The sequence below is a fragment of the Periophthalmus magnuspinnatus genome, chromosome 22, assembly GCF_009829125.3.
Source record: "Periophthalmus magnuspinnatus isolate fPerMag1 chromosome 22, fPerMag1.2.pri, whole genome shotgun sequence".
Classification (NCBI taxonomy): domain Eukaryota; kingdom Metazoa; phylum Chordata; class Actinopteri; order Gobiiformes; family Gobiidae; genus Periophthalmus; species Periophthalmus magnuspinnatus.
Window position 1 is genome coordinate 4,472,629 of NC_047147.1, and position 27,117 is coordinate 4,499,745.

At 41.5% G+C, this 27,117-nt stretch overlaps 1 protein-coding gene across 1 annotated transcript; it reads left to right on the top strand.

The window, feature by feature from the left end:
* Window positions 1–675: 675 nt before the first annotated feature.
* tmem62 (transmembrane protein 62) lies at window positions 676–17,362 on the top strand. The gene is made up of 13 exons (XM_033988170.2): window positions 676–1,069; window positions 6,503–6,614; window positions 6,691–6,828; window positions 7,960–8,005; window positions 9,459–9,600; window positions 12,504–12,628; window positions 13,356–13,478; window positions 14,223–14,378; window positions 14,456–14,615; window positions 14,791–14,989; window positions 15,068–15,163; window positions 15,670–15,788; window positions 16,700–17,362. Exons 1-13 carry the CDS (start codon window positions 869–871, stop codon window positions 17,075–17,077), a joined length of 1,995 nt encoding a protein of 664 aa, XP_033844061.1. The 5' UTR covers window positions 676–868; the 3' UTR covers window positions 17,078–17,362.
* Window positions 17,363–27,117: the final 9,755 nt, after the last annotated feature.

Sequence of the window (27,117 nt, forward strand, 5' to 3'; positions counted from 1 at the left end):
CACAAACGAGCTGTCTGTACATGTAGAAAACAGTATAACACGAGTATAGCACGAGTATAACACAAGTACAACACAAGTACAACACAAGTATAGGTGAAGTACATGAAATGGACATGTTTTATTATTTTATTTCAAATTAAATTAAGTCATTTCTAAAAAATACAAATCAAGTGTGCCACCTACCGTCAGACTATGGGTAGTGCACGTGATTATTCCCACACTCGCCCGGGTCTTTTTCTGTTACAGTAGGATATAATACTGCATGTAATAAAGTACAAGTACAATTCAATACAATATAAAAAGTTATAAAGAAAATAATTAAGGCGCTGACTACGCCAAAGACACGTTTGCTCCGCCCCTTTTGGCCGTACACACCTCTAGTCCACGTGCAGGCATATCATTTACTCATTGGGCGCAATTGTTTTGTTAAAATGGCGCAGCTTTTCCGCCACTTTGGACTCGAACTCGTGTCGGACTGGCGCAACTCCGGAAAACAATAGTGTAGTGGGAGGTGCCTTGGGTCGGCCGTGGAGGTGACGTATACCCGGCCCCTGCGCTCTGCTGTTGTCGACTCGGATTCTGCTGGAGCTAGTCTGCTTTTACTGCTGCTGCTGCTGCTGCTGCTGCTACCAACCAACCACCACCCGCCTCTCTGGACCTGCTCTCCCTCCTCTCCTCCTTCCGCGCATCTTCTATGGCAGCGAAGTCAGCGACTAAAATGCTGTGAGCGCGCGCTGTGTGCCATGTAGCGCAGTGACTGTTCTGTGCGCGTAGCTCTCGTACCATCCGGTTGAAGCTCCGTATTCGTACCCGGGTGTCGTTAGCTCTGTCCGCGGTGGGTTTGGCCCGTGTCTCCCGCTGCAGGAGGATGCTGCGGCTGTTCGGAGCGGTGCTGGTTCTCGGACTGGCTTTGGCGTTCATCACCTCCCGCGTTCTGGAGATTTACGACACGGCCTGGCCCAAGCGGAGCCTCCACCGAACTGAAGCCGGGAATGAGCTCCGAGGCAAAGGCAGCAGCTCTCCTCCGTACCCCAGCGGCGAGTTGGATAATATCTTCTGGTTCATTCAGGTAGGACGCAGCGCACGTAAATCTGTTATAAATGCGTAATTATCATGACTTAACAAGGGCAAAATGGCACGTTTCCAATGCGTTTGTGCGCGTTTGAATCAGGCTGTATCAATATGAAGAGACAGGAGAGATGCTGCGCACTAAAGTCGTTGAGGATCGGCTCTCGTGACAGGAATATTATCTGTCGGCCCATATAAAGGGATCTTTTCAAACCAAGTCTCTCCATGTTGTGGGATTTATCCAACCCATCACATCAGATTTATGGCAACTGATGGTAAATGCGTAGGTACAGTTGGATGCAAATGTACCTTCAGATGTTATTAATGTCCTGTCATCTTTTTGTTGAGTTTGAACATATATTTGATCAAATACTTAGTTTCTAAAAGATAGTGTCCTGTAGTTCTCTTGATAAGCAAGGCTATAGTTAATCCTATGCTGTTTATATGGACTTTGGACCTATAACTACCTGGACTTGTGTTTTGTTTCATTCACACATGTTTAACACACAAACCCTTCGTATTTAGACTGAGTTTTTTTCTCTCAGACCGAAAACACTCTGTTCCACCTTGTGATGTCATCATGTGGTAATACAGGAAGTGCTCCACTGTGTTTTTAAACTCCATACACTTTCACATCTCTACTGAGCCGATCTTTACTTTCAAACAAAATGGTGTTTTTATTATCATTGTGGTATTGAATTTGGTATTGAGTATCAAGTCTATCCCTTTTGTATTGTAGTATTTTGATAACATTATTCATATCTAAGGTTCAAAATTTGGTGTCATGGTCGTTCACAGTGTCACCACACAGCAAGAAGCTCCCTGGTTGTATTCCCGGAGTGTTATCTGTTATATCTTTGGGTATAATTTGCATGTTCTGCCTATGTGTGGGTGGGTTTTTACTGTTTTTGGTGCTTCAAATTCCTCATAATCATACAAAAGAACTGATTAAACCTCAGACATCCATAGATCAAAAGTACAACTCTGAGTAAGCAAATGATGAGAGAACAGCACAATAATATGATTTAAAAGTCATAAATGTCAGACTGAGTCTGGTTTGGAGGTCCTGGTCTCGTCACTAGAATCATTTGGATAATTTCAGCTCGGAAATTGCCAATCTCTACTGAACTAAAGGTAAAAGGAGCAGTTAACTTGAAAACTACCACTTTATGACATCACAAGGTGGAACAGAGCATTTTGAGCTTTGGAGATGTTACAGACTAATAATAAAGTGTTACTCAAACATGTGTGAATGAACCAAAACACAACTCCAGGTCCGTTTTTGAGGAGGTAACAGGATTAGAACATGGATTAAAGCTACAAGATTCAGTTTGTGTAATATAGTGTGCGATGTGTGCCTAAACCTTTCTCTCCAAGATGTCACTGCTTAAAATGCTTCACAATGTGGCATTATACTTTTTTATATAGCATTTATTCAATTACAGATGTGTTTTATGTTTAAATATACAAAGAAACAAAACAAAAAAACAAGTCTCCTCTCAACAAATATCTCATAAACATACAAAAGAACTGACCAAATGTCTTATTCGATGTTCTTGACCAAAACAATCCAGCCTCAAGATCAGGGGGAAGTCCCTGTGGGCGTCTCCTGTCAAGTTCTCTCAGTGACTGGTCTTGAAGGATCGGTCAGATGCACGAGATGTATTTGCCTACAGGGACTTAACTGTGATGTATAGAAGTGCATTTATTTATTTTTATGGAAGCTCTTCAGTTAGAAGCAGAACAATCTAGAGTCCAACTATTTTTGACCAGTGCAATAAAGCTTTTGTGAGTTTAGGCTTTAATAGTAAATGGTCAGATTTTTATACAGTGCTTTTCCACCTTCAAGTCACTCAAAGCTTTTTACATCAAGGAACCACACGCACATTCACACACAAGTGTACACAGACTCTGGGGATGAACGGGGTAAAGTGTCTTGGCCAAGGACACAACAACAGCTGACTGCTCAACCAAGAATGTTTATGTCGAGAGTAGGATTTGAACCGCAAGCCTTCAGATCAATGGGCAAACATGCTACCAACTGAGCCACTGTTGCGCTACTGGTCCCACATTATGTTCAAAGTTCACATTTTCAAACATTTGAGAGAATCTGCAGAAGAATCCCTAACCACAGGGTTGGTCTAGTGTTGTCACGGCTCTAAACTTCAATTTCGATACTCTATACCGATAACACAATGATAATAAAAACACTCTTTCTTTAGACAATATACTGTGATTTTCCACATTAAATGTTGGTGCTTTGTTTTCTATTCCCATGCGTCCTTATATCTATCAGCGTCCATTAAGCGATGGGACGATATTAAAATTTTGACTCACGATTATTGTGACCAAAATAATTGCGATTAACGATATTATTACGATAATTATTGTACCATGGCAGTATTATATCCTCATATGTGGACACCAGGACCTTGTAGAGAAAAAAAATGTATTGTGGCCTAGACAACCCAAAATGTGATGTCCACATATGTGGATGCCAGGTCCTAGGAGGTTATAGGAGTTCAGATTAATTCATGATGTAAAACCACACACCACTGCTGGCAAGTGGTGCAATCAGCTGTGCAAAATGCTGTTCAGCTAGCACTAACCTGGCCATAGCAAAGTCGACACAAACACGGATTCGTACAAATCCAAACTAACACAAACTACATTCATTAGTTTATTTCACATGATGTGTTACTTACAATGGATATTTTCAGCTCAAGTTTATCAAACATTACAGGCTGGTTGTCTCTTAAATGTGTGTTTAAGTTTCTCGTGTTTGCCCTCGGAGATTTATCTTTTTTTCCTCAGGCTCTGCAGATTGTGGCTCATCTTTGTTGGTCTTGTTTTTCAAATCCATAATAATTCCACACATCAGACATCACCTTCTTGAGTGAACGATAAAAATGGTTGGATCCACATCCACTGCCCACAAGCCATGACAGTGACTGACGGTGAAGAACCGTTCCCAATTCAGAATAGGCACAGATGCTAACAAGTGTCATTGCTATGATAGAGTGCCCCCTTGTGGACAAACACCGGAACTAACATCTAAACATTGTATTGAAACTGCAAACATGAGGCAGTCTGGTGCCGTAAAGGCGAATATAATCGATTGCGATGATCACAGTTATTTAAAAAATGTCACTAACGATTAATTGCTGACTTTTTAACGATATTACCATATATCGTCCCATCCATGTCCAGTAGGTTCATAGTGGTCCATGGGTGTATACTAGTCTGTGTCTTATACCTGTGAAAGATACAGCTCAACATCATTCTAAACATATTCAAAATAGGTTAATTTCTGTTCTGGGGACTTTTTGATATCGATACCTGCAAAAAATAAGTATCTAGTTTCGATACTAGTTTTTCTATACTATAGTCTAATCTGTTGCCTTTTAACCAAACCAACTTGCAGATCACTATACAGAAGTAGACAAGGCCATATGGGATCTGCCTAAGTTGCTTCTGAGTGTGTATATAGTGAAAGTAGAACATGAAACATTGCATTTGAGTACAAACGCACATATCATAAATACATAATTCTAATTACATTACATAAGTGGTACATATGGACATGTGGGGCTCTCTGAAGGCAGCTGTGTCCAATGCAGTGTAATGGAGGTCAATGGGAATGTACAGAATTTGATTTGGAGTTAAAATATACATAGACCTCCTCCAAGGCACTGGCCAAGTTGTGCAGTAGTAACGGGTCCGACCTGAGCTCAAACTCAAAGCATATTTTCATGGTTTATTGTTAGACCTGTTGTAATAATCACTATATCAACTCATCGTTCTATATATGAAAGTTGGAACTAAATGTGTTTGGGGTTGATATTTATCGTGTTACTTTTTCTTTGCTCTACTTGGACATTTGTGGTTATTTTGTGTCTATATGATCAGATTTAAGCCGTACAAGTTTGAATAAATAACTTGTCTGACTCATTACAGACTCAAACTAACAACTAAAGTGTTTCATTTTGCTGTTTATTTCTTTCAGCTCATGATTTTTCACAAAATTATAGATTTAGAATTTTTTTTGTGGTTAAATCTGCCCTTGGGCTTTTGTGGCGTAAATGAGTTTCGTTTATGTGTATGTGTTACGGTGACAGGTCTATTTATGGGTAATTTTCATGTTTTTGCTGTATTGTAAAAAGCATGTTCAGTGTCAGGTAAGTGGTGTTACAAATACTTAGTTACTGTCATGGATTACTGTGAAAAATTACAGTTACTAATAAAACACTTCTTTAGTTCCTTAGTCACCCATAGACATGACTCTTGCTCTCAGACCATAGACTGTATATATAAATGGACATAGCTAACCTGCTAGCTGCTGCGGTCGAAATATTGATCATTTTGGTGTAATTATTAAAGAGATACCAGATTTTTAAAAATTCTTAAAAACATAAAATGAAAAAACAGAACGAGTTCATTTTAAACAGTGCTAAGCTAATACAAGGACCCCATGCGTTCCAGAACATGGCGTTCTCAAGGCTTAAACTGCATGGTCAGCAGGTTTACACATAACAAGACCCCATGGGGACCAGGGCTATTTAACTCTCTGCTTTGTTTTAGCTTAGAAATCACTGCATCTGGTCAAATTGGCCATTCATTACTATTTCTATGATCAATATTTAAACAGATAAAGAGCCATGTGATTTCAGTTGTGTTGATATTATTATGAGCTGTATGGGGTGACACAACAAACCTTTGGCTTGTTCTCCCTGTTTTATGAATGATTGACAGAAGTGGGTCAGTAGGCTTCAGCCTTTGGTCCCATTGGATTTGCACTGACCCTTAAAAACAGGTTAAACTGCAGTGTTGTGAAGAATATCGTATTATCCAAAATCCATTTTTGTGTCTTTCTTCCATTTTCTAACACTGTCCATAATCAAAAACATGTCTGAAGAGGTTTTAGACGTCATCCATGCATGTTTGAGTAATCTAGTGATCTCTATTGGGCCCTATCCAAACCCTCCTTATGTTAAACAGTACAAGCCTATATAAGGCTCCGCCCACAAGCCTACATCACCCCTGCTCCCACATGACAATTATCCATAAATATACCAAAAATATGATACAAAACTGTATACAGCAACTTGACAAACCATGACTTAGCGCATGGAGCAGAGGGAGGGGGGGATGGGGGGGGGGGATTACAGATTATATTTTTTTATTGTGAACCATAGTATTAATATAAATTGGCTTGATATTACAGGTAAAACAGAAGAATAGCGCCTCTACATGGTGACACTTCATCATAACAACCAGCGGATTTTCATTCTGTTTATTGTTTAACAATGTGACAGTTTTGAACATTATATTTATGTATCGTATAAACGATAATATTCAAACTACAGTGACACAAAGCATTAAACTATCATAGTGTTGAACCTAATCAGAAAAATGTGATTTATTCCATTTGCAGATTTCGGACATCCACATCAGCCGGTTTCACGACCCAAAGAGGATCCCAGATTTTGAGAAGTTTTGCTCTGAGACTGTGGACGTGATCAAGCCGGCGCTGGTGCTCGCTACAGGTTATAACCTTTTTATAGTGGCATAATTAAACTATATACAGGTTTAAATACTAACATTAACTCCATGTTGTTGCAGGAGACTTGACAGATGCAAAGACCGAGAGTAAGATCGGCTCTCTGCAGCATGAGGTGGAGTGGCAGGCCTATCACTCGGTCCTGAAGAGGTCCAGAGTCCTGCAGAAAACCAAGTGGATCGACATCAGAGGAAACCACGGTAACTATAAGAATTCAAATTAAAGCCTATAATATATTGCTTTTCAGATTCCAGCATGTGATGATGTAATACTACCAGATAGGGGCGCAAGAGCCAGATTTTCCTATTGATTACACAGTACTTTACCATTAAATATCCAAAAGCTAAATTCACAAATGTTGAGCCTGATCAAAAACATGCAAACCCGTCATCTGCTGTTTAAATCCTGGAGTCTGAAGTGGCCCTGTCCGGCTGTTTGTGCTGCTTCTTCTCCTGTGTCTGAGTCGCACTACATCCAGGAAGTGCTGTGGTCTGTGATTGGATTAAAGGCTTTCATGTGAAATCAGAGACATGTTTTTCAGTCGTAGAATTGTTGGATATTTGAGACGCCGCCTCTCTGTTTGGGAGTGGACTCATATGGATTATTATATATACTATAGAGATTGTGTGGTTTCTAATGGGGGGTGTGGCCTAAGGAAAAGTGCTCATAAAATGGACATAATAATAATAATAATAATAATTTTTTAAAATCAAAATAAGTAAACATGGACTCAACTGGTACTCAACTACAACTCTCAAACTTCAAAACCAATTACATAAATCTTTAAGTTGAACAGGCTGGGACTCAACCAGGTGTAAACGAGGTAGAAACAAGTAGAACTAAACCGGGACTAAACCGGACTCTAAAATAGCAACAATTCTTAAACATCAACACAAATTGGAACCAAAAGGTTAAACTCGGACTAAAGTAGAACTAAATCAGGACTAGCCCAGACTCAGCCAGGGTTAATCCAGGACTAATCCAGCACTAAACCAGGACTTAACTTGCACTAAACCAGGACTTAACTTGCACTAAACCAGGATTTAACCTGCACTAAACCAGGAATTAACCAGGATTTAACCTGCACTAAACCAGGACTTAACCAGGATTTAACCTGCACTAAACCACGACTTAACCAGGATTTAACCTGCACTAAACCACGACTTAACCAGGATTTAACCTGCACTAAACCAGGACTTAACCAGGATTTAACCTGCACTAAACAAGGATTTAACCTGCACTAAACCACTAAACCAAAACTTAAATTATATAAATGAAGGTCTTATTGAGAAACTCTAATGCTAATCTCATTTCTACTTTCTTTCTTCCAGATGCCTTCAACATCATGTCTCTGGACAGCGTCAACAATTATTTCCGGTCCGTATTCTTCACAAACAAAGCCTCCATTTTGTGTTTTGTGCTCTGTGTTTGTACAGACCTTCAGTTCCTCTTCATCGTGGCCGCTCAGAGTTTGTGAACATTCTTGAATGTTTGACAGAAACAGTTTGTCCTGGAGATGATGTAACACGAGCGATGGACAAAAGTAGGAATTTTGAGTTTAGCAAATTGTGATGTTTGGACATAACTTGGGTCTGGCCTCTCTGCAGAGTTTACATGAGTTATACTTAACCAGGACTGAACCAGGACTAAACCAGGACTAAACTAGGTCTGAAGCCTTGGACCTGGTTTAGTCCTGGTTTAGTCCTGGTTTAGTCCTGGTTTAGTCCTGGTTTAGTCCTGGTTTAGTCCTGGTTTAGTCCTGGTTTAGACCTGGTTTAGCCCTGTACTGGGTCTATATAAAGTGCAGTGTTGTCTATGGAGGATCAGACGTGTGATCTGACACCAGAGCGGATCTATGCTCTCTTATTATCTCATTCATCTCAAGAATCTGGGATTAAAATAGCAGAGTGGAAACACAACACACAACATATCGCATGAGACTAAACCGGAAACAAACCTGGACTAGGCCAAACTAAACCACGACTAAAACAAGTCAACATCAGGACTAAACCAAGTCAACATCAGGACAAGTGTGACGTTGTCCTATGGGGCCGTAGTGTTTAGGCTAATGCTAATAAGAGAACAGAACCTTTATATGTCTCACAATGGAAAAATTCCAGGGTTGGATTAGAGTTTAGGGTTTGAGTTAAGATCATAAACTGTATGTATAAATGGACATAGCTAACCTGCTAGCCGCCACGTTCAAAAAAGGAAGTGATCATGGGCGCATAGGAAGTGATCATGGACTCGTCACTTTGGTTTTAAAATGTTCGTATTGACCCACTCTATCGCTCTACATGATCCTGAGGTTTTTATTTCACTATTGTGTCTGGAACTCTAGATTAATAACAGACAAATCAGCTAGCTTCTTTCCCTGAGGTCACTCCTGCTAGCATTAGCAACAGGTTTGACTGACAGCATTGCTAAGAGCTCACTCCCTGCTAATCCAGCGATGGGAGCGGGAACAGGCTTTACCTCCAGTAGCTTCGCTCCAGATTGCCTCTTTAGTTGCTATGATACTCACGGTCGGAATTCCAAATATGAAACTCTACTTTAAATTGGCCCCTATAACTGCTCTAGCCTCGATGAGCTTCATTTGACTGGAGCCGAACGCTGTGGACGACGTCACACTCACTTAGTCCACTTCTTTATACAGACTATGTTTACCAGATTTAGTTACTGCCATTTTCCATCTGTGGCCCCTGGGCAGGTGAACACATTAAAAATACACATATCATTACAATGACATTATAAGGCCTACAGTCCAAACAGATATTAAAAATCGTAATTAAACTCCTCTTTTGCTTTCTCGTCATATTGTCTTTTTCAGGAAGTATTCAGCCAATCAGAAAGTGGGTTCGTTCCACTACGTCCACAGAACGCATTTTGGAAACTACTCTTTTGTTTGTGCTGATGCGACGCTGACCCCAGGACCCAAGAGACCGTATAACTTCTTTGGGATCCTCAACCAGGTAAAAAGTTCAGTACTGAAGCAGATGTTTAATTAAGTACTTATACATGCACCTGTGTAAGTATTTTTAACAGGCATAGTAATCAGGCGTAATTTGTAAGGTGGTGTTTTTTATTGCTAGGTGTGTTGAGAACAAAAGCTGCTCACGTCAGAAGGGAGTAGTGATGAGTGTTACCCGTATTTGTGTTTCAACCATAGACTGTATATATACACTCACCTAAAGGATTATTAGGAACACCTGTTCAATTTCTCCTTAATGCAATTATCTAATCAACCAATCACATGGCAGTTGCTTCAATGCATTTAGGGGTGTGGTCCTGGTCAAGACAATCTCCTTAACTCCAAACTGAATGTCAGAATGGGAAAGAAAGGTGATTTAAGCAATTTTGAGCGTGGCATGGTTGTTGGTGCCAGATGAGTCGGTCTGAGTATTTCACAATCTGCTCAGTTACTGGGATTTTCACGCACAACCATTTCTAGGGTTTACAAAGAATGGTGTGAAAAGGGAAAAACATCCAGTATGCGACAGTCCTGTGGGCGAAAATGCCTTGTTGATGCTAGAGGTCAGAGGAGAATGGGCCGAGTGATTCAAGCTGATAGAAGGGCAACGTTGACTGAAATAACCACTCGTTACAACCGAGGAATGCAGCAAAGCATTTGTGAAGCCACAACCTTGAGGCGGATGGGCTACAACAGCAGAAGACCCCACCGGGTACCACTCATCTCCACTACAAATAGGAAAAAGAGGCTACAATTTGCATGAGCTCACAAAATTGGACAGTTGAAGACTGGAAAAATGTTGCCTGGTCTAATGAGTCTCGATTTCTGTTGAGACATTCAAATGGTAGAGTCAGAATTTGGCGTAAACAGAATGAGAACATGGATCCATCATGCCTTATGCCATCATGTTACCACTGTGCAGGCTGGTGGTGGTGGTGTAATGGTGTGGGGGATGTTTTCTTGGCACACTTTAGGTCCCTTAGTGCCAATTGGGCACCGTTTAAATGCCACGGGCTACCTGAACATTGTTTCTGACCGTGTCCATCCCTTCATGACCACCATGTACCCATCCTCTGATGGCTACTTCCAGCAGGATAATGCACCATGTCATAAAGCTCCAATCATTTCAAATTGTTTTCTTGAACATGACAATGAGTTCACTGTACTACAATGGCCCCCATAGTCACCAGATCTCAACCCGATAGAGCATCTTTGGGATGTGGTGGAACGGGAGCTTCGTGCCCTGGATGTGCATCCCACAAATCTCCATCAACTGCAAGATGCTCCTATCAATATGGGCCAACATTTCTAAAGAATGAATCAGCACCTTGTTGAATCAATGTCACGTAGAATTAAGGCAGTTCTGAAGGCGAAAGGGGGTCTAATAATCCTTCAGGTGAGTGTAAATGGACATAGCTAACCTGCTAGCCGCCACATTCCAAATAGGAAGTCATCATGGGTGCACTTCCAGCTCAATTGACTCTGGCTCCAATTAACTTTCTATTGAAAAACTGTGTCCCCTCTCTCCGTAACTGCTGCTATCAGACTTGTCATTTTGGTACTTGTAGTTTGTTACATTCCAGCTTTATTCATTATTCAACCAAAATGTTGTAAACTATTTCTGAGTGTTTATCTTCTCTGCTTCAAGGGCTTCAGCCTCCATGTTTCAGCCTCCATGTTTCAGCCTTCATGGCCGTGTCTCAATTCGCTAAAAATGCCCTTAGATGCACCATTCAAAGTGTGCGTCGAAGGGCAGTGAGGTAACTTTGTGCGCGACAAGGCCTGTCCCATTTCAATGCATCTAATGAATGCGCCCGACAAATGTGCCCTGTGTGCCCGCTGTTATTCCTAGACAATAAGAAGAAGAGTACATTATTATCATTAGAAATTATTATTGCAATAATAAGAATAATATAAGAATGTTTGTTTCTGGTGTAAGCGTCAAAGAGGACCAAGAGACTGAAACATAAAGTCAGAAGGGTCTAATGAGTTCAACATAGGTAAAATGAACAATGAAGCAACAGACTCTCCAGAAAGGATAGAAGAGAGGCCTGAGATGTGTGACAGCTTTTATAGGGTCCACAAATGTGTGTGTGTGTGTGTGTGTGAGGAGGGTCCTTCTTCTAATCCGCACAGCGTCTTCATAAGGCCCACACTGGTCTGCACAACATCTTCATGAGTTCCAGTGCATGCCATAGGTCTGCGCCCCCTGGTGGGCACGTGTCATTGTCATGTTTCAGCCTCCATGTCTCAGTCACCATGTTTCAGCCTCCATGTTTTAGTCTTTATTTGGTTAAAATGTGTTTGAAAATCTAAATTCACTTTGCGTAATCAAGTAACTGAAAAAATACTGGCTGACCAGTCCACAACGAGGTTTAAAGGTTCTGTGTTATACATAAACTGACTGTTGCGAGGTTTAAGTCATGTTGTAATCCTGTTACCTCCTCAAAAACAGACCTGGAGTTGTGCTTTGTTTCATTCAGACATGTTTAAATAACACTTTATTATTAGTCTGTCTATATCTCTAAAGTAGTTTTCAAGTGAACAGCTTCTTTTACCTTTAGATCAGTAGAGATTGGCAATTCCAGGACTGAAATCATCCAAATGATTCTAGTGAAGATATATGTAATTGAAAAACACAGTGGAGCACTTCCTGTATTACCACATGATGACATCACAAGGTGGAACAGAGTGTTTTCAGTTTGAGAGAAGAACTCAGCCTAAATATGCAGGGTTTGTATGTTAAACATGTGTGAATGAAACAAAACACAACTCCAGGTCTATTTGTGACGAGGAAACAACATTAGTACAGAGATCAGAAAATAGTGCATTATGGGCCCTTTAGTGTTCATTCATAATCGTTGCAGTGTAAACACACAGACTGTTTCTCTGTTTCTGTTCCAGACTCAGATGGATCTGTTGGACTCGTTCAGACGGGAGTCACTCAGTTCAAACCAGTCCATCTGGTTTGGACACTACACCACCTCCACCATCGTGTCACCCGCTCCGGGAGTCCGGGAACTCATGAGGTACTGTGGGACTATAAGAAACACTCAAATTTAAACCACAACATAATGATAGAAAGGGTCACTTGATCACTGTGGGTCATGTGACTCTCAGATGACCTCACATGACCTCACATGATGAAGACGCTGATGTGTGACTTTCTGTTCCTCTTGGTTCAAACTCTTGGATGACGTCATCTTAAGTAAATAAGACTTAAGGGCTTTGTACAAAGAGTTTGACATTCACCAAGTTTTGTCTTCTGGAAGAACAAGTCCTGAGAATACACCCAGAAATTCATATGCAGCACAGAGGCGATGCCAGGGGGGTCTTGTGGGGGCCCTAGCCTCCTCTGCAATGGCCAATGCTCCCCCAAAGATTTTTACCCCATTTTCACATCCAATTTCAACAAAAAATGTTGAAATAGCATCTACAGAGTGTTCAAAATGAGACTATAATAAAAAGTAAAATATCTCCATATTAGTTTTCATAAATCACTAAAGGGGCTGACAACATTATCTATCTATCTATCTATCTATCTATCTATCTATCTATCTATCTATCTATCTATCTATCTATCTATCTATCTATCAATATAAAATCTCAAATCAGTTATCAAATTTACTTGTTAAGTGAACACACATTGAAAAACTTAGCATCCCATTACCTCCTCTCTCTCTCTCTATTTTTCCAAATTAATCTTTTTAAAAAGATTCTCTTTCTGACCCCTCTCTCCCCCCTCTGTCTCCGCAGGTCAGCGGTGGCATACCTGTGTGGTCACCTGCACACTCTTGGGGGCTTGATGCCAGTGCTCCACAGCAGACACCCTCAGGGGACTCTGGAGCTGGAGCTGGGAGACTGGATGGACAACAGAAGGTAAAACTTATATCAGGGAAATACACTGGATTCACAGTCACATGGAGCCCTATGCAGCACTATAGTTACTGCTCCATCGACTTTGGCTCCAGTTCACTTTTTATTGAAAAACTGTGGCCCTCTTTCGGTACCTGCTGCTGTCAGACTCCTCATTGTGGTCTTAAAATGTTTGTATTAACCCGCTCTACATGAACCTTTTTTATTTCACTATTGTGTCTGTAAATCAAGATATGAACATTAATAACAGACAAATCAGGTGCCTTCTTTCCCCGAGGTCGCTCCCACTAGCATTAGCAACAGGTTTGATTGATGGTGTTGCTAAGCACCTGTTCCCTGCTAAATTAGTGGTGCAGGCGCGATGGGGCGTTACCTTCAACAGCTCTTTGGTTGCTATGATACTTGCAGTCACAACTCGAAGGCTGTGTGTGACGTCAGTCAGTTTGTGTAAACAAGCAACAAAATTGTAGCCCTGTCACATTTGGTAAAATAAAAATAAAATATATGCAATATATATCTATATAGCAGCCCACGATATCAATACTGTATCATCAGATTAAATGATTTGATATTTTTGCACAGCCTGAGTTAGAATATTTTTATCATGTTATACATTTGTGCCATTGAGGAATAGTAATAATAATAGTAATAATAACAGTAATATTGGCTCCAGTTAGTTCTCCAGATGCTCTGCTCATTTGGCCTACTTTCCATGTTAAAAAGACAAGTGTAACTTCATTTCTTCAGATACCGTGTGCTGGCTCTGGACCATGACCTTCTCAGTTTCTCAGACCTGACCTTTGACCTGTGGCCGGCAGTGGTCATCACCAACCCCAAAGACGCTCAGTATCTGCACCCGGGAGCCGAGCCGCTGGGGCGGATGCATAAGTCCTCCCACATCAGGTCTTAAGACACACATGACTCTATTCTGCCGTGCACAGACCTAATAAAACACACATCCTCCTCTCCTCCTTCTGCAGAGTCCTGGTGTTCTCCGACTCCCCACTCTCCTCTGTCATGGTGCATATAGACGGAGTGGCGCTGGGTTTGGCGCACTCTGCTGGTGGGCCTCTGTATGTGCTGCAGTGGGACCCATCTCTGTACCTCACTGGAGTCCACACCATCTCTGTCACTGCACAGGTACAAAGCCTCATGATTTAAACATGGGGCACATATAAAATGCCACGATGGTGCAGTGGTGACAGCAGTGAAGTAGTGATAGTAATGATAGCAGTCATAGTAGTGACAGTAGTGACAGTATTGACAATTGTGATAGTAGTGAGTTTTATCCCAAAGTCTGACCTCTGCTCTGCAGGACTCCTCTGGACGCTCCTCTGTGAAGCAGCAGCTCTTCTCTTTGGAGGACGGCCTCACTCCGAGCTTTGGCTTTGTCCAGTCGTTTATTCTTCTCACAGATCATCACATTCTGGGACGAGCTGCTTTTGCCTTCACTGTTCTGCTCAACATCGGGGGGCTTCTGGTGTTTAGGAGGATCAGTCTGTCAAATGGAAAAGGTCAGGTGCTTAAAGCACTGCCTCCTAGTGGTCATGAGCTGTAGTTACATTCATAACTGGTCTGTTGTGTTGTTGTAGGCGTGTTGTCCAGAGCGTGTGCGTCTCTGCAGTTGGTCAGTAAAATGAACATGTTTTTTTACTCTCTGCTGCTCTTCAACCTCTGCACGGCCTTTGGTGAGTCCACATTTAACACGTTCACCTCTGATAAAAGTGTTTTTATATTGACTTCTCTCTCCCCCCTCTCGCCCCCTTTTTCCTCTTACCCCCCCCCCCCTCCTCTTGCCTTCCTCTTGCCCCTCTTTCTCTTGTCTGTCCTTTTGTCTCTCATCTCTCTTCATCTCTTCCTCTCGTTTCTTTCTCCCCCCTTTTCTCTTGTCTCTCTTCCCCTCCTCTTCCTCTTGTCCCCCCCTCCCCTTCCTCTCATCTCTCTTCCCCCTCTCCCCCCTCGTCTCGCCCCCCTCCTCTTGTCCCCTCCTCTTCCTCTTGCCTCTCTCTTTCCCCTCTTCCTCTTGTCTCTCTTCCCCTCTTCTTCCTCTCATCTCTCTCTCCCCCTGTCCCCCTTCTTCCTCTTGTCTCTCTAACCCCTCCTCTTCCTCTCGTCTCTCTCTCCCTGCTCTTCTTCTCTCTCTTCCCTTCCTCTCTCTCTCTTCACTCCTCCTCTTCTTCTCGTCTCTCGTCAGGTCCCTGGTTTATCGGGGAGATGATTGACGGACACAGTGGAGCCTGTTTTGCGTTCGGAGTGATCATCGATGGACACTTCCTGGAGGGAAGTCTGACTTATGTGGTTGGAGTCGTACAAGTATGAAACTACTACCACTAATACTACTATTACTATTACTACTACTACTACTACTACTACTACGACTACTATTACTACTATTACTGCAAGTCCTGCTAGTACTGCAGTTAAGAGGAAACAGAATTGACTTTTTTATCACTATAAATACAAAATAAGGCAGATCACATCAGTTGTATTATGAATTATGACTGAACGAAATTTCTGCATCAGATTTACAGAGTTTATGTCGACACCTGTCAAGGCTTCAACTCTTCTGTAATAATCATAACAATTATAATAGTTATAATAATTATAATATTCATGCATTCGTCTTTCCAGACCCTCAAAGTCTCTTAACAGTTGCATTCTTCATATTCTCCATATTCAGTGATGGTAAGATACTACTGCCCTGGGGCAGGCTGACGGAAGCAAAGCTGCCAGTCTGTGCCATCAGCCCCTCCCACCAACACTCACACATACCACTTTCACAATAAGCAATGTGGGTGAAGTGTCTTGCCTAACAACACAACAGCAGTAATTTGACACTGGCGCCCCTCTGTGGGACCTGGTGTTCCCAGAGGTCTCCCATCAAAGTCCTGACCGGGCCCAGACCCGGGTCCTGACCTGATCCGGTTCTGCTTAGCTTCATAGACGAGGTCAGGCTTTGTTGAGGAGGTTTGTCCACTTCTTTGACCACATGTGTCAAACGCCAGACAAAAATCTGAACTTGTGGTGATATTGTCTGCGTGTTTTTAAAGCATCTGCCCTCGTCCAATGAGAGGCCAGTGTGACGCTATGACCTGAGGGTGCCGTTGTCTCTCTCTTTCTCTCTCCCCTCTCTTCCTCTCTCTTAGCCTTAGAAACAGACCTCATTCTAATCGTTTGTCCCCTCCCTCTTTCTCTCCCTCCCTCTTTCTCTCCCTCTCTTTCAGATCCTGTTTTTCAACATGCCCTTGACCTTGTACCTGTGCTGGAGTCTGCACCATCGCTGCTGTGGCCACTGCTTCACGTCCCATCTACGACTCTGGACCCCCTCTCGCCCCGCCCCCTCAGGCCACGCCCACAACCCCAGTAGCCCCGCCCCTGTCTCTCGCTGCGGGACCCTGGCCGTGCACCTGTTCATGACGCTGCTCTTGTCGTGGCAGGCACATTCGTGTTACTTCCTGTTGGAGACCTATGGACCTATGGCGTTCCTGTTGTCCCCGGTGCGGACCTGGGCGTTGGGAATGGGGCTGGTCCTGGTGCACAGAGCCTGGACTTGTCCCCTACCTGCCCTGAGGAAACACAAAGCCAACAGCGCCACCTCCTGACAGTGACCACACACTGCAGATTTAGTGTCACTGAATAAACAAAATGAAGCACTAGTCTGGGACAGAGGCTCTGCAGAGGGGAGCTGGATGTGGGCGCCAGGTAAGGAGATGAAGAACAAAAATCTCCTAAAAAGTCTGTGTATGCAGTCAGTCATCTTTGGCCTTGAACACGCTCATCAAAGCACTCCAAAACATTTACGTATACATATAAAATATTACATACAATTTATAGATTTAAAATGATAATCTTGATATGATTTACTTACAAATTAGGCTTAAAGCTTTTTTTCCACCAATGAATGAGGCAAGAAACTGTATCTTAAGTTTAACTAAAGTTTTACATTTATATTTACAACTGTTTAAAAAAATAAATAAATCTAAATTCAAGTTTTGATATATGGTTTAGTCCTAGTTTAGACCTGGTTTAGTCCTAGTTTAGACCTGGTTTAGTCCTCATATAGTCCTGGTTTAGACCTGGTTTAGTCCTGGTTTAGTCCTGGGTTAGTCCTGGTTTAGACTTGGTTTAGACCTGGTTTAGATTGGTTTAGACCTGGTTTAGTCCTGGGTTAGTCCTGGTTTAGACCTGGTTTAGACTTTGTTTAGACTTGGTTTAGTCCTGGTGTAGACTTTGTTTAGACCTGGTTTAGTCCTGGTTTAGACCTGGTTTAGTCCTGGTTTAGACTTTGTTTAGACCTGGTTTAGTCCTGGTTTAGACCTGGTTTAGGCTTGGTTTAGTCCTGGTGTAGACCTGGTTTAGTCCTGGTTTAGACTTTGTTTAGACTTGGTTTAGTGCATCTCTTGTTGAACCAGTTGATGCTGAGTTGTTTTATTTTGCGCTGGTGGTTTTCATGTTTAAAATGTCCCACATTCAGCTCCCTCTCTCCATCTGCAGTGTCCAAACACAAAACAAATCCATATGTTTTCTTTGTTTCTCTGGATCCATGTCATGTCCACCCCCCCACACGGGCACATATGGTTTAGTCCGTCTGCATGGCACCAGTGTTGCACCTCTGTGGGGCTGGGGACTCGCTGGCATCTTAAACAGTGTCTGGGTTTCAGTCCCATCACATCTCCCTGTTCTAGAGCAAAGCAAAATAATCTTTAGTTTTGAAGTATTAACATTAATAATATTGAAAGCAGCAGAGTCCCAGTGAACTTACACATCAGAAACATGGATCCCAAAAGATACTGCTCCTCCTTTCACTGACTGAACGCTGAGTGGATGTAGTGATTATAGTCACAGGCCTAATGACAGAAACAGCAGCAGTACAATAGTTATCAGTGGAAGTTCTATTCGATTGACACATATCTGAAGAGCCGTGTGTTTAGACCTGTCTCCGTCATCACTGTGTCCACTTATCCCTCTGTGAAACGAGAGACGACAAGATTTTGGGCTCAATATTTATGGTGGGACTTTTTCTGTGCAGGTATGGAGTGGTCTGTATCGATCAGAAGTGGTTTAGTCATGTTTAGTCCTTTTACAGATGGATGCTAATATGGCCGTTGTAGAGGTTAGCTTACAGCGTTGCATACAGCGTTACATAAAGCCAGCCGTCCCCAGCCCCGCCCCTCAGAGCACTTTTCAGCCATGCACATGTCACTATAGCATTCACCCCTTCACCAAAAGTGCGTCCCGGATCTGTGAACCCTGTTGCCATGGAAACGAGCTCTTTGGGACGTTTTGCCTTCACCACTGCCAAAGTTTGAACAAGAGGAACAATCTCAGTGTTTTTCACCTGCAAACGAGGACTGATCCGTGCCAAACCGGTCCGAACCATATCAACGCTTCCTTTTACTGTATGGCTGATGCAATGCAAATCCTACCGCCATTTTGTGAGTGTAAAAGTCAGATTTTGAGTGATGTTTGTGAATGAAGAAAAGGAAATGTGTTGCCAAGTACTGTATATGATGTTTGATTTATAATGTGATTTTAAAATGTGCAGGTTTATGTCTATTGCACATAACTGCCACTGTAAACACAGACATCTGATCCAATAGGAAAGGACTTTAAAGTCATGTGATGTTGAGGTGAAAGTGAGTATTGCAGGTTTTAATCATTCTCACATTTTGTCTTAAAATGGAGGATAAATCCTGTTCCACTTTTTTTTTTTTTTTTATCCCCAGAACGAAATGTAGTTTAAACGTGTGTAACGAGTGCTCACAAACAAAAAGAAGAATTTACAGATAGAGGGTGACATAAGGTAAAAAAAAAAAAAAAAAGTAAAATATTAATCTCTGACATGGTGGAGTTTTGGCCCAGTGTACCGTGTGGTTGCTAGGTAACAGTTGGAATTCCCTAGAGTGATGTCATCAGTTACAAACTCTTAAATATAATGGTTTTAACTGTGTTTAAGTAAAATGAGTCCAACCTCATTAGTTCTTTAAGTTTATGTTGATCATCTTATCCTTCTAAACTAAATCAGTTCAGATGTTTGATTAAACCACATTTAGACATTTACCTTTAAAGGCCCATAATGCACTGCTCTCTGATCTCTGTTCTAATGTTGTTTCTTCATCACAAATAGACCTGGAGTTGTGTTTTGTTTCATTCACACATGTTTAACACACAAACCCTGCATATTTGGGCTGAGTTCTTCTCTCAAACTGAAAACACTCTGTTTCACCTTGTGATGTCATCATGTGGTAATACAGGAAGTGCTCCACTGTGTTTTTAAACTCCATACACCTTCACTAGAATTATTTGGATGATTCAGCTCTGGAATTGCCAATCTCTACTGAACTAAAGGTAAAAGGAGCTGTTAACTTGAAAACTACCACTTCATGACATCACAAGGTGGAACAGAGGATTTTGAGCTTTAGAGATGTAGACATAATAAATAATGATAATAAAGATAATAAAGTGTTACTCAAACATGTGTGAATGAAATAAAACACAACTCCAGGTCTGTTTTTGAGGAGGGAACAGCATTAGAACATGGATTAAAGCTCACAGGAGTCAGTTTTGAGTAATATAGGAACTTAAACTAAAAATTCTTGAAAACTGCACTATGTGCTTTTTTCAGCTGCTTGTCTCCATGGAATGTTCCACAGTGTGGCATTCATGTTTTTTTCAATGACAGGTGTTTTATTATTTAACACATACATTATCAGTGTGAGCGGGGTCGCCTTTCCACAGATCTGAACTCTTTTATAAAGCGTATGTGACTATCAGTGTTAAATTTTTGCTCTATAAAAAGACAATTTGAGAACTTTAGTCAGCTTCCGGTACAAGGAGATCTGAGTTTTGTTTTGTTTGTATGAAAACTTTTAGTAAAAATTCCACATAGAGTTTTATAAGTGTGACCTCTGACCTGTTACTTGGGCATAGCTTCAATGCTAAACTTGGCAGCGTCAACATCTCCATGGAGACAACATTCATAACGGTGACATTTGTTGTTTATACTGGTTTAATCCGTATGTTCCTGTAGATATAGATTCTTGGATTAGTGTTTTCATCTCATATAGAAACATGAAATACAAGTGTTGAAAGTTTCCATGTTTGAAACAAATCCGACGGTCTGGTCAAAACAATGGTGATTTGAACCTGTGTGAGTCTTAATGTTGCTCTTGGATCTGCTGTCTGTGTCCTCATCATTTTACAGTATTTATGTTCAGAAATATTTACATTTTTGTATCTCATTATGAAGATGCCAGTTTTGTTTGTCCGCACTGCAGTAGTTTGTGTCTCAGGAAGGCCTCCAGGCTGGTCCCATGTTAAACCCAAACGTTCTGGTTACAAACGTGTGAATGTGACGATGTGGGTCTAAATCAAATGTATTTTTTATTTATTCATTTAATTGTATTGTGATATTTTGGTTTGCTCATGCGTTTGTGGGAGCGATTCAGAGGAGCTTTTCCACTTCACCAACACTGAGTCAGTAAACATGAACATTATGAACATTCCCTGTGTTTTTTTGACCTTTTATTCTAGTCTTTGGTCTCCGCTCACATACACACACACACACAGAACAATCCGGTACAGCGTCTGACTCCTGCTAGTTTCCATGGAGACAGAGAAGTACGTTTAATGACATACTTTGGGACGTATTTGGCAAAGGATCTGGCAACCTGAAATCCTCGCTCTGCTTTCGGATTGAGCGAAACTGAATGTAAATAATGTTTTTTCAGTTGCTATCTGAGAGTTACAGTCGTATTTATGGAGTCAGATCCTTTATAAATCCTCATATTCATCATGATTAAAAGAAAACATGACAGTTCTCTGGTTTCTACTAAATACGTGCTGTGATGTTCAAACTTTTCCCATAATAATCAGGTTTATCAACCTGCGTCTGTAGTACAACATCTGTCCACAAGGGGGCGGCATCGAATAGATTTAATTTCTAAAAAATGTTGCTTCCGTTCTTTTCTGAATTATTATTTTTCAACTCAAACGAAAAATGATGCCCAAGAATGTCACGTCCTCATGAAAAAATAAATAAAAAATAAACAAATAATAAATAAACGTTTGTGTGAAGCAGCAGCCCCTTTAGATCAAACCACTGCAGACTTCAGTTTCAGTGTAAAATCAGCGCTGAAGTGACGTTCGTGAACGAGTCGGCTGTTTTGAACGGTTCCTTAAAGTGAACGGTTGGATCCGGATCTCATTTTTAAAAGCGCCGAATCTTTTTCTTTCTATCTTGTCTGCATTTTTACACTGAACCCACACAAGAATCAGAACAGACGCAGAGCAGGTGACACCAGTGAGATTTGTGCACGAAAAAACTTATTTGGCATCATATTAACAGTTACTTTTACGTTATTATTGATGTTTTATTTCGTTTATACTCTATTTGAAAGTGTAAACTCTCTCCACTCTCAGGCTGAACCACTTTGAACACATTTAAGCCTCTTTTCTCTAGGATTAGTTTGTTGTTAAAATGAGTTCTCACATTGACTTCTGTCATACAAACAAATAGTAGGTCTGCGGCTGAGGCTGAGGTTTATAGTGATGTGGAAATAAAAAGTTCATTACAGGATGATTTGTGTTAGTTTCATCTCAGACACAGGAACAGGAAGGACATTTATTTGAACCAATTATTTTCCAGACCAAGGTTTAGTTTGTTTTCATCCCTGACAGTTTGGTGCTGTCTTCCTACCGATGGAAGCAGGACGACAGCGCCATCTGCAGGCTGACTTCTTCAGGACAGTACCCCAGGTGTGTGGGAGTGAAAAGACCCCCTTGTCCTGGTTTAAAGTCCTGTGGGCATGATTCTGTATTTCTGTTGCCTCCTTAAATCTCCAAAACCTGTTTAAATCAACTGAACAATCACATCACAGCAACATCATGTGACCCCTCTGAGGCGCTAGAGAGCAGCCCAGACTGTCAGGGATGAAAACAAACAAAACCTTGGTCTGGAAAAAAAATATATTAAGAGAAATTAACACAATACCAGATGAACCTCACTGGACCCACAAGTAGATAAATAGGACTGAAATCATCCAAATGATTCTAGTGGAGGAGTTTAAAAACACAGTGGAGCACTTCCTGTATTACCACAAGAACACATAAGGTGGCGCAGAGTGTTTTGTGTGTGTTTTTAAGCGTTTGAAGCATCTCAGACTTGGCTCTTGGTGCAGAGCCTGAGTCTCTAAAGACGTCGACTGAAAACTGGTTTAGCCCAATTTCTTCTTGATTTGCCTCTTCAGAAAATCCAGGACAAACTGTGACAGAGAGAAAGAGACAGATCAGAACCGAGACTAAACCAGGACTAAACCAGGACTAAACTAGGGCTAAACCAGCTCTAAACCAGGACTAAACCAGGGCTAAACCAGGTCTAAACCAGGACTAAACCAGGGCTAAACCAGGACTAAACCAGGACTAAACCAGCTCTAAACCAGGACTAAACCAGGATTAAACCAGGGCTAAACCAGGGCTAAACCAGGACTAAACCAGGGCTAAATGAGGTCTGAATCAGGACTAAACCAGGTCTAAAACAGGACTTAACCAGGACTAAACCAGGTCTAAACCAGGACTAAACCAGGTCTAAACCAGGGCTAAACCAGGACTAGAACAGGACTAAACTAGGGCTAAACCAGGTCTAAATTAGGACTAAACCAGGACTAAACTAGGTCTAAAACAGGACTAAACCAGGAATAATCCAGAACTAAACCAGGGCTAAACCAGGGATAGAACAGGACTAAACCAGAACTAAACCAGGACTAGAACAGAACTAAATCAGGACTAAACCAGGACTAGAACAAAACTATATCAGGACTGAACCAGGACTAAACCAGGACCAGAACAGAACTAAATCAGGACTGAACCAGGACTAAACCAGGACTAAACCAGAACTAAATCAGGACTAAACCAGGGCTACACCAGGAGTAAACCAGGACTAAACCAGGACTAGAACAGAACTAAACCAGGGCTAAACCAGGACTAAACCAGGTCTAAATCAGGACTAAATCAGAACTAAACCAGGGCTAAACCAGGACTAAACCAGCACTAGAACAGAACTAAATCAGGACTGAACCAGGACTAAACCAGAACTAAATCAGGGCTAAACCAGGAATAAACCAGGACTAAACCAGGACTAGAACAGGATTAAACAAGGTCTAAACCAGGACTAAACCAGGACTAGAACAGTACTAAATCAGGACTAAACCAGGGCTAAATCAGGGCCAAACCAGGACTAAACCAGGACTAAACCAGGACTAAACCAGGGCTAAACCAGGGCTAAACCAGGGCTAAACCAAGACTAAACCAGGACAAGAACAGGATTAAACAAGGTCTAAACCAGGACTAAACCAGGTCTAAACCAGGACTAAGCCAGGACTAGAACAGAACTTGAATACGACTAAACCAAATCACAAATAAACTTGGGACCAGTGTGAACTTCCCTGAGAGTAAAACTACACCATGAGTACTGACTGATGTACTGACAGATGTGAGAGTAAACAGTAAAACAAGTGACAAACTGTGTCTGATTTAGAATTTAAATTTGATGTAAACTCCAAAACCCCCCAAATATATAATAATAATAATAATACAACTAAAACAAGTAAAGTATTTAACTGTAATTGAAGCAAGTGCAGGAAACTCTGACACAAACACGGCGTCTCCTACAGACTCACTGTTCTGATTCTGATTCAGTCCTGGCTCTTTGCTCTGACTCACTGCTGCACTTCTCAAACATTTAAAACATGACGTCACTGAACAGCAGGGGGCGCACTCAGGCTCAGACTTCTGCATTTAATGAATAGATTAAATGAATTTTGCTGTGACCAGGACTTGACTTTTCCTCTTTGTGGTGGTCAAGATTCTACATTTGACTATTTCAGTTCAGTGACCTCCAAAAAGCATCAGGTCTTTGGCTTTATTTGAATCAATTCTTTTTCCAGACTAAGGTTTATTTTGTTTTCCTCCCTGACAGTTTGGACTGCTCACTAGCGCCTCAGAGTGGTCACGTGATGTTACTGTGTCTGATCAGCTAATTTAACCAGCTATAAACCGGGACGAGGGGGCTTTTTACTCTCACACACCTGGGATACTGTCCTAAAGAAGTCGGCCTGCAGATGGCTCTGTCGTCCTGCCTCCACCTGTCGTAAGACATCACCAAAACCTGTTTAAATGAGCTGACCGGACACGTCACAGTGACATCATGTGACCACTCTGAGGCGCTAGTGAGAAGTCCAAACTGTCAGGGATGAAAACAAACTAAACCTTCATCTGGAAAAAGAAGCGGTTCAAATAAAGTAATAGAAGATCAGCTGAAGCTCATTGGACGATTCCTCAGCTGTCAATCACAGATGGAGACTTTGTTATGGATCCATTAAAATAATATAATAATGCATGACTAAAAGAACAGACTGTAGCCTCCTGAGGACAGGTCTAAGACATTTGACAAACACAAAGTTTCAATATGTTGTGTAATTCCTCAGTTGTCCAGACCAGCCATCACAAAAGAAATTTTAATAAAAATGTTGTCAACTGGACAAAAGTTTTTAAGAGTAAATATATTTTGCTTGCCTAGTAACTCCAGAATACCCCCCTGTGTTTTTATACAGAGAGGTATCAGTCTGGTCCCTGCTTTCTCCGTCACATCTTAAGCCAGAACCAAACAAGATCGCCCAATCAGATTTGTTTATTTCAGTGATGCACAGCCTGTATAAAGAAGTGGACTAAGTGAGTGTGACGTCACCCACAGTGTTCAGCTCCAGTCAAATGAAGCTCATTGAGGCCAGAGCAGATATAGGGGGTAATTTGGAGCTGAATTCCATATTTGGAATTCGGACTGCAAGTATCATAATAACCAAAAAGCCAATCCGGAGCGAGGCTGTTCAACGTAAAACCCCGTCCTGCCCACACCACTAGTTTAGCAGGAGTGGGCGCTTAGCAACGCTATCAATCAAACCTGTTGCTAACGCTAGTGGGAGCGACCTCGGGGAAAGAAGGTGACCTTTTTTCCTTTCTTTCTTCCTCATAAACAGCCATATTTGTTTTGATATAAATCATCTACCTAGAATATCTGTCTGAAGCACAGAGTATATATTGACCTTATTCAGCTCCGCCCCTTTTCCCATACATGCTTTCTTTGTGGTGGCAACGGTTAACAGTTAATCCCATTCATTTCAATGGAGAATTTGGGGAAAGTTTCAGAGCTAAATTATGATATAAAGTAGTGCTGATTTGCGAACAGGTCAACACTGGACCAAGTCTCTGGAGACTTTAAAACAGCTGTGTAGTCCATGTAGAACTTATTTACTGTTAAGGTCGGCCCCATGCAAAATAATACAACTTGAATCACCATGGCAACGCCCATAACAACATCCAGAATAAGGTGAATACAGTCTGTGGTCTGAGGGGAGGAGCTAATTGATGTGACCAGCTTCAGCTTCATACACACAGGTGAATGCTGTTTCTTACCTGCTGCTCTTTGGGGCAGATCGAGTTGCATGTTTGGATATAATGAGAATCATTTCACACATTTCAAAGTCTTGGCTGTGGATCATCGTCAGGAACTCACCTGACCACTTTTACGAGCATGTTTTATGTGAGAATAAATCAGTGACATTTATGGAGGGTAAAAATAGTTTGTGCTGTTCCTAACCTCAATGAATGACGCATCATGAAGGCATCAGGCTGAGACCAGGACCACAGAGGACAGAGACGCACACATTACTCAGTAGTTTAGGAGTTAACTGTTTAGACTTTGTTCTTTATAAAGGCCCTATATGTAGCTTTAATTCATGTTATAATCCTGTTCCCTCCTCAAAAACAGACCTGAGCTTGTGTTTTGTTTCATTCACACATGTTTGAGTAACACTTTATTATTAGTCTGTACATCTCCAAAGCTCAAAATGCTCTGTTCCACCTTGTGATGTCATGAAGTGGTAGTTAACAGCTCCTTTTACCTTTTGTTCAGTAGAGATTGACAATTCTGGGGCTGAAATGATCCAAATGATTCTAGTGAAGGTGTGTTGAGTTTAAAAAGACAGTGGAGCACTTCCTGCATTACCACATGATGACATCATGAGGTGGAACAGAGCATTTTGTTTTCTGTGTGAGTGAAGAACTCAGCCTAAATATGCAGGGCTTGTGTGTTAAACGTGTGAAAGAAACAAAACACAACTCCAGGTCCAGGTTATTAGTCTTGTGTTTTTTCCATTACAGGTGTTTTTACAGTTAAACACATGCATTCTTACAGTGAGCAGGGTCGCCTCTCCACAGATCTAACCTGCAAATGCTTGGTTGGTGTCACCTGCACAGTATCTTCAACAGCATCTTCAAGGTTAAAGGTCAGTTTGGAATCATCCTTCAGAAAAGTTCCTCAGCAGAAAAATGAGCTTTCACTGATACAGAGATCAGAGAAAAACATTTGAGTTTTTGCAGTATAAGGCAGTAATTGTAGTAGTACCGATACCGATACCATGTGCCAGTACTCATACTCATCAATGGACTGCCGATACCAAGAGCCAATACCACTCTTATTTGACGCTCACAGCTCTGACCCGTGTGGCCACACTGTGCATGTGTTTACAATAGTCGCATGCTAACGTTGCTAAGTGGCACTGCCGTTTGCTTGTACATGCATTGTTCA